This window comes from Pteronotus mesoamericanus, unplaced genomic scaffold (assembly GCF_021234165.1).
Source record: "Pteronotus mesoamericanus isolate MK-2021 breed Mesoamerican mustached bat unplaced genomic scaffold, CSHL_Meso_final contig_317, whole genome shotgun sequence".
In the NCBI taxonomy this organism is placed as follows: domain Eukaryota; kingdom Metazoa; phylum Chordata; class Mammalia; order Chiroptera; family Mormoopidae; genus Pteronotus; species Pteronotus mesoamericanus.
In genome coordinates, this window is record NW_026555133.1 from 3,137,930 (window position 1) to 3,145,912 (window position 7,983).

A 7,983-nucleotide genomic window follows, 5' to 3' on the forward strand; every position below is an offset into this window, starting at 1 on the left:
CAGAGAATCGCCCCGCCACCATGGCCCCCAGCCTTTAGGGAGCAACAGGGGTTCGGCCCTCCTGCCGAGACGCCAGGGGTCCAGGCCAAGGTGCTGAGGCCAGTTCAAGATTGGGGGAGGGGAGCCCAGGAGAGGACTGTAGTTTTAGTGCCTCCCTCTCTCTCCCCCTCCATTCCTTCCTTCTTTCCTCCCTCCTCCCTCTCTCCCACAAACAGTACTGATTCCCTCTCTGCTGGCTGCAAGGGCACCAGGAGGCCCTTCTCAGGCCCAGTCGTGTCTAAGGAGCTCCTGTCCAGCTGAGGCAGCGCAGGCATCCAGGTGGTGCCAACCCAGTGGGAAGAGTTGGCCCTAGTATGTCCTAAGGGTGTGCTGGAACAGACCTACGTGCAAGAAGCCCCAACATCCCACTTCTATCTAGAAGATTCCCACCCACCCCAGACCCTGCTCCTGTGCACAGCCGTCAGGGGTGGGGTGAGCCGGGGACAGCAGAGCCTCGCTCGTGGCTGACCCCACCCCCACTGCTTCTCTCTACAGACACTTTGTATCCCCTCCACCCGGCAATAGACCAGTTTGAATAGTATTCAGAAAACATGTTCCCTTCACTTATAACACCCATCTTCCTCTTCTGTCCCACCTCTGCCTGCCTCGAACATTCCTTATGATCCTTCAAAACCTGTCAAATAACATCCCTCCCCTGCAGCCTCGCTCCCAGTGCACACCGGGCCAGGGGAACACACCCTCCTCCAGCTGCTCCCCACCCCCAACACTCCTCACTGGCTGGAATCGCAGGGCCCGTTTCCCTGCCTGCTCTGTCCTTGGAGGGTGAACGGGGGAGGGTCTGATTCTTCCCCAAGGCTTCCACGCACCCTGGCAAGGGCCAGGAATGGACAATGCTCAGGGAGCGCCAGCTCAGTAGGACAAAGCTGCTCCCGGTCGCCACGCCCCTCGGTGGCCAGGCTTCTCCCTAGGGCCACTCATTCGCCTGAAGCAGGGATCTAGGCGCTGCACTGCACCAAGGTCCAAGCTGGTGTCTGTGCAGGTGGACTTTGCGGACCCATGAGAACCAAGGCTGGGACCCAGGCTGGAAGGAGGATCCGAGTTTTCCTGACTGAGACCACGCCATGACGCTTCAAGGCACCAAGTGCGCCTCAACATAAAGGTCACCCCCAGGGCAGGCAGTGCCGTGGACAGCTCAGAGGAGAAGCCAGGTGACAGGAAGGATGTGAGAAATTCCTAGATTTGGGAACAAGAGGTCTTTGGCACTCTCAGAACGAGGTCTACCAGCTGATGGAGAAAAGCTGGCCGCTTACAGGATCCTGAGAGCAAGAATGCTAGGCCTCGCATTGCTAGAAAATGCAAGGGCTTTTGATTTGATCCTGTAAACCAATCACTGGAGGGGACTGAGACCAGGAAGGGTAACAGAGATCAGAGAATCACAAAGCTTTCTGCTCAGGGGAGCCTGAGGTGCCCAGGGAGCTGGGCATCATCTCCTGGAGGGCGGACCGGGCTCCGTGTGCTTAGGGCCCAGCACAGTCCCTGACACGTGGACGCCTCAGGAGGGACTGGCTGTGAACTAACGAACCGCTGCCTTCCCAGGGCTGGGCTGGGCCACGCCATCATTCAGGGAGCACAGTGCCTCAAAAGAACGGTGCATCCTGAGTTCCCTACTGGCTGGAGGGGGGGCAGGCAAGGCTTCATCACACAGCCAATCATTTATCCCCTCTCCTTCTCAAAGTCCTCATCTATAGGACGTGGGTGGTGGGAATGATACCCAACTCTCTGAGTTGCGGCGAGAGTTAAATGAGGTGACAAATAAGCTCCTAGTGCCATGCCGAAGGCATTGCAGATGCTCCATATACCCAGCTGATTCTGATTACATCAGCTCCATGGGATGGTCAGAAACTGCCTGTGACTGGTAGGGGGAGATCTTGGAGAGGGGGAGAAGCTGACGTTCTAAGTAATGTGGGGGAAGATGAGGTAAGAAGCTTCTTCACAGAGCAAAGAGATGTGCCAGCTATGGAAGGATGACCTTCCTGCTTCCTGAGAGGGGCGGCCGAGCCACCCCTGGCTGGCCTGCTTTCCCCACAAATGCCCTATCAGGCATGGCTTGATCCAGTCTCCGCTCCCTTGTTCCCTGTGGAACCTGCAGGCTCTCCTCCAGAAAGTCCTCTGAACGTGCAGGGACCCTTGCTGGCCAGTCTCCTCTGGCTCCGGAGAACCCTTACCCACTGCTGCTCACCACCGGCCCCCAACTATTGCCCATGCATCTGGTGTCCCCAGCTAAGACGGTCACACTTGTCACATGCCCCGCCCGGGAGTCCACCTGCCTGCCAAGCCCATGGGCAGCCCTTCGTGTGGGTGATGTGGTCGGTGCTGCAGCTCCTCCCCCACCCTGCGCCCACAGGGAGCCCCGTGGCAAAGGAGAGAAGGTGTAATTACTGTGCAGGCTTGGCCCCGACCCAGAGGAGTGTGCGCAGGGCGATCCGCTTGTGCAGGTTCCAGCGTTCCACGGCCACAGCCACAATGAGGCCACCCAGGAACAGCATATTAGTGTCCTTCATGTACTGGACACACACCTGGAAGGTGGTGGCAGGGAGGCCCCATCAGGGTGGCTTCCCGGCCACATACTGCTTGGGCCCAGGGCCACCCAAGCCCCCAGAGACAGGCGAGCAGACTGGATGTTGACTCCAGGGACGGTGTGGAGTGGGGTAAAGGGTCAAAGGGTATGTCTCCATGCCAAAAGAAAATCCCACAGTGGGCTTCTCTGGTTCCCCGGGGCCCAGGTAGCTCAGAGAGGGGCTTCGAGAAGGAGCCCGTGGGAGAAGCAGAAGGCCACCAGGGCTCCCTGGGTCTGCTCACCTGCTTGGAGTCCAAAATCCTCAAGAGCGGGAAGAGCAAGGCGGGCATGAGGGAGGTGACGGCCAGAGGGATGACTTCTGTGCACCAGTAAACGGCCATGAGGATGATGACGTAGGCACACCTGGCAAACTGAAGAGACAGCCCTGAGGCCTCGGCATGCGGCTGCTGCCCCTCAGTCTCAGCCCCTCGCAAAGCGTGGGGAGCAATACCCGCCGCCCTCGCAGTTGAACGTTGCATCAGCACCTTTCTGGTAGCCATCATTAACCACCCAGACTCCGCTCCCTCTCTCATTCCAGCCCCGCCGATCGTATCAGCCACCAAGACCCGTAGCTTTTAGCCCTTTATTTTCTGGCTTATTCCTCCTCGCGCCTTAACCACGCAGTCGCTGCCTTCTTCTGGCCACATCGCCCCCTGCCTGGGGGGCTGCAACTATCTTCCCCTGGACCTTTCCAAGCACATTCCTCCACACCGCAGCTTCCTCTTTCTCTTTCGTAAATCAGATCACATCACCGCGTTTAAAGGCCTTCTTTTGCCTTCAGGGCAAAATGCGAATGCCTCCGCAGGACTTAGGAGAGCCTCTGCGATGGAGCAGGGCCTGCAGACCCCCCCAGCACCACCTCCCTGCCACTTGCACCCTGAGTTCCAGCTGCCCCAGCGCACACGAGGTACCTGAGCCCCTTTCTCTCACACACCCTAGCTTCTTGGCAGAGCAAGTGCTCACTCGCTTTAGCATTTCTCCTTAGGTGCATCTTCCCCATCCCCTCCCAACTGTCTGGGTCTGAGCCCCAGGCTCTGTGTCTCCCCCGCTGCCCCCCGCAGCCCCAGCAATTCACGGAGTTGCCACTGCTGGTTTCCTTAACTCCCTGCCTGCCCTCCCCACCTCCAGCACCGCCACCAAACAGTGGGCACCTTGAGGGCAGAGCCCACATTTATGGATTCACTCTGGCCTCAGCACCAGCTCAGGGCTGACACCCAGGAGACGCTCAGCAACTGAAGGGACCGGCACTGCACAAGCTACGACAACATGACTCGAAAGGTGTCTGTACACGCTCACTGGTTATCACCCCCCAAAGAGCAGGCAGTCCCATGAGACAGTGCATGAAGACTGAGAAATTCTTTGTCTGGATTGTGTTATCAGTCTTGAAAAATTAATCTTCCCTCGGCATCCCATGAGACCCTCAGGACACCTCCCTCCTGTCTAATGCAGGGTTTCTCCGCCTTTCCACCAGGGATGCTTTGGGCGGGACGATCCTTTGTTGAGGGGTGGGGCATCCTGTGTGTTTTTAGGTGTTTGGCAATGTCCTTGGCCTCCACCCCGCTAGATGCCAGTAACACTCTCTCTGGTTGTAAACAAAAATGTCTCCAGGCTTTGCCAGATCCACTGCTCCAGAGGTAGCAGGTAGCAGCGCCGATCGAAGCCACCGGACTCAAGGCAGGACAGCGGTGCGGTTAGCAGCCCTGGGAGACCCCAGGCAGACGTGATCAGGATCCACTGTCTGCCCGTGTCTGGCTCTCAGCAGTGCCTCAGCAATGTCATCAATAAAATACTCATCTCCCTCCCAACCTCGGCCCCTCTCCCGGCCTGTTTCGTGTCCTCACCTGTACATTGAGGAGTTAAGAGTAGCCATTTTTAACGTATGGCACACAGTGCTCGGCGGATTTTTATTATCTAAAGTTATCAGCACCTTTAACCCATTGTCACAGCACAGCTCCTGGAGGCACCAAATATAACCAACAAAAAAGACACAAAACTAACTGGCTCCTCACCTCCATGCCACTATCAAGAGGCCCAAGAGATGCCCCATCCCGGAGGCAGAGTTGATCCTCCTCATCTAGAGCGCTCCCTCAGTGTGGGGCGAGGGGCGGGGGGGGGGGGGGGGCACAGCCCAGGAAGGGCGATGCCAGACCAGTCTGAGGAGGGGGTGGTTACTGCACAGAATGAGATGGCCCCTCCCTGCAGAGAGGAGCCCAGCTCCCTGTGGGTCAGCTCAGAGCACTTCCCTGCAGCTGGAATGTGGCTGGAAAAGTGCTTAAAGCACTTAAAAGTCCTAAAAAGTGGATTGAAAAGTCAGCACCCAGAACATATTAGGGCTCAATAAATACATGTTAAGAGCACAAATAGCCCTGGCTGGTGTGGCTCCGGGATTGTGTGCTGACTGAAGGGTCGCCGGTTTGATTTCCAGTCAGGGCACACGCCTGGGTTGTGGGCCAGGTCCCCAGTAGTGGGCGTATGAGAGGCAACCACACATTGATGTCTCTCAGCCTCTCTTTCTCCCTCCTTTCCCCTTTCTAAAAATAAATACATGCATCTTATTTTTTAAAAAGAGCACAAATAAATAAAACCATGTATAATTATTAACAAATAAGGCTGTCCATGACGTGTTGCTTAATAGAAAAAAAAGGTAGGTAAGAGAACATGCTGCGCGCGCGTGCGTATGTGTACAGAGAGGGAAAGAAAAAGAAGAGATGAAGTGATTGATTTCTGGAAGGATGGCCATCAAAATATTAGTTAAGTTATGGGATTTGAGGGTATTTTCATTTTTACTTTCTACCTTACAGACTTTAAAAAAAAGAATATTTTTTAGTTTTAATAAAATCAGTGTTTACAATAAACATCATTGATTTTATGAAAAAGCTATTTTATTAAAAAAAAATTTTTTAAAGGACCTAGAGAGAGGGCAGAAAAAGTGGAGCAGAGATGAAGCCAGGCAGGAGGCGAGGTGGAGGCGAGGCAGACAGGAAGGCAGGCTGCAGTGGACCGGCCGTCTCGGCCAGAGGGCGGCGAGCCGTTGGAGTCGCCTCCCCGCTTGGCCAGTGCCCACTGAGCTGCCAAGATCTCGCCGGCTCCCCAGCCGCTCTGTTCCATGCCAGTACCTTGGGGTTCCCTTGCACAATGGGGTGGCCATGGGGGGTAGGGGCCGGGAGCTCTTCGGTGGTGATTAAACAGGGGCACAAAGGGAGAAAACACCAGGGGAGAAGTCCAGGCTCCCGGTCACCTGTCCCGCTGGGAGGGGAAGCACATGGAGGCAGACTTGGGAAGGACTTTCACAGATGTCTCCTCTTCCCTCCCTGATCCTCGCTCCCAAGGCCGGTTAATGATACTGTACACACTGAGTGGGGGGATGGGGGGAGGTGGTCCCAGTTCAGGGCTGTGTGTGTGTGTGTGTGTGTGTGTGTGTGTGTGTGTGTATAGCAGGCTGGGAGAGGGGTCTCAGTCACACTCACCCAAGCTGTATAATTATTCCAGGAAACGTCAGTCCCTGCCAGCAGAACTGAAATCACAGCTCTCCTGCCTGGCTGCCTCCCACAGATGGTAACAGCCCCAAATCTCTTTCTACAGAGGAAATGTGGCTGCTCGCAGTTGGTATGGCAACTGAAAGGCCATGGCAGTTGGATCTGCTGTCCAGGCCCATCCTGGGCCTGTGCTCAGCCAGCTCATGGGCTCCTCTCAGCCTCTCCTCCCCCATCCTAGGAACCAGCATAATCCCTTTGAGCACCCAAAGCCCTGAAGTGTCAGAACCAAGCCACCTTGCTCCACTCTACAGACAAGAACACCATGGCCCAGAAAACGAAGGGGTTTTCTCTAAAATCGCAAGGAGCTGTGAGTGGAGGAAGTCAGTTCCCTTGCAGAGTCAGCTTCCTGATAGATACCCCACTACACCCCCAGCCCTCCGGTATTGCCCCCAGAATATCCCTAAAGAACTCCTCTGTTTCCCAAACCTGCCTGGGAGGGACGGGCAGCTGGGGGTTTCCTGTCTGGGCTGAGAGTGAAAGGGCTGAAAGAGGGAATGAGGAAGGAGCAGCCAGCAGCCACAAAAGGCTTCAAAGGGCTCGGGCCTCTGCCAAACAGGCTTCGCACAGCCCAGCGCAGTCTGGGCCAGGGCTCCCAGCACCACCCTCGCCCTGCGACCAAGGCCATTCATTCTCTGCCTCCCTCCCAGGAGCGCAAGGAGGCCAGGGCATGGGACGCAGCTTCCCTGCAGCCCTGGGTTGTGCCACCCAAGGCGTGAGCTCTGGGAACATGTCCGCCTCCTACCACAGCCACAGTGGGCAGCGAGCAAAGCGGACCAACCCTGACCTTCCTTTCAGGTGGGGGAAGGATTTTGACTCAGCTGTGACCTCCAGGGATTCAGAGTTGGAAAGAAATGTGGATCATAAACAGGGAAACGGAGGCTCAAAGAGGGCCAGAGAATGGAGAAGACAGCACTCAGGGTCCACTTCGGTCCCTGACTGACCCGGGAAGCCACCTACAGCTGGGAAGTCCTCATTCACTAAAGGGAGAGAAGGAGAGAGAAGGAAGGACAAGCTCCCAGGCTCCCTGTCAGCGGCCAGGCTACAGTTGGAATGGCGGGGTGGGGGTGGGGAGGGAATGAGGTTATGCCCTCGGGAGATTCTGCTTCTGCGTCCCGGGGTGAACCTATGGGTGGGCTATGTGGCTAGGATCTGTGCTAACGTCTAGGTTTTTGTGCTTGTTGACACTGTTCTTGTGTCACGGGATCTGTGAACCCCTAGGCTGGTGTGCCCGGTGCTTCCATGCTCCTCGGAATTCTTTACAGGACACCTCCCATCTGATACCAGTAGCCCCCGAGTTGCAACCCCTAGGGAAGCTGTGCCCACCCAGAAATCCACGCACTCCAACTGTGCCCCGGGTTCAGAGCCCATTGCAGGGGCCCGGGCGCTTGGAGACCGCGGGACAGTCGGGAGATGCAACTGACCTTGGCGGGCACCAGAATGATGAGTGGCAGCAGCAGTATCGGGGTGATGAACAAGATCACGAAGGACTTGAACTTGCTGACATAGCTCAGTGCCGAAGCCATCGTGCTGGAGGGAGATGGGCGGGAGAGGCGTGTGTGGGGCAGCCAGAGGCTCCGCGGGCTTAAGAAGGGGCCACAGTCCCCGGGGGTTGGGGGGGTGGCGGCAACTCCGCCCCCCACGGTGGGGCCTCCGCCAGGCCCGGGGGCGTGGCCACCCCGCGGGGTCGTTGGGGCCCGCCTGCCCCCAACTCTGCCACCCGGCGGCGGATGGAGGCTCCTGCGGACTCCAGCGCTTCGGACCCGCCCTCCAGGAGCGGCCCGGGCCCCGGCAACTCTCCAAGTCTTTCCAGTGCTGCCCTGGACAGAGACG

The 7,983-nt window shown here is 57.1% G+C and overlaps 1 protein-coding gene across 1 annotated transcript in view; it reads right to left on the minus strand.

The window, feature by feature from the left end:
• Positions 1–7,726, minus strand: part of SLC13A5 (solute carrier family 13 member 5) — a 29,368-nt gene extending 21,642 nt beyond the window's left edge. The window contains exons 1-3 of the mRNA XM_054575857.1: positions 7,575–7,726; positions 2,860–2,988; positions 2,440–2,576 (exon numbers count right to left, since the gene is read on the minus strand). Of these exons, the coding sequence (XP_054431832.1) occupies positions 2,440–2,576; positions 2,860–2,988; positions 7,575–7,676 (368 nt within the window). The 5' untranslated portion in view covers positions 7,677–7,726. The remainder of the gene's footprint in view (positions 1–2,439; positions 2,577–2,859; positions 2,989–7,574) is intronic.
• Positions 7,727–7,983: the final 257 nt, after the last annotated feature.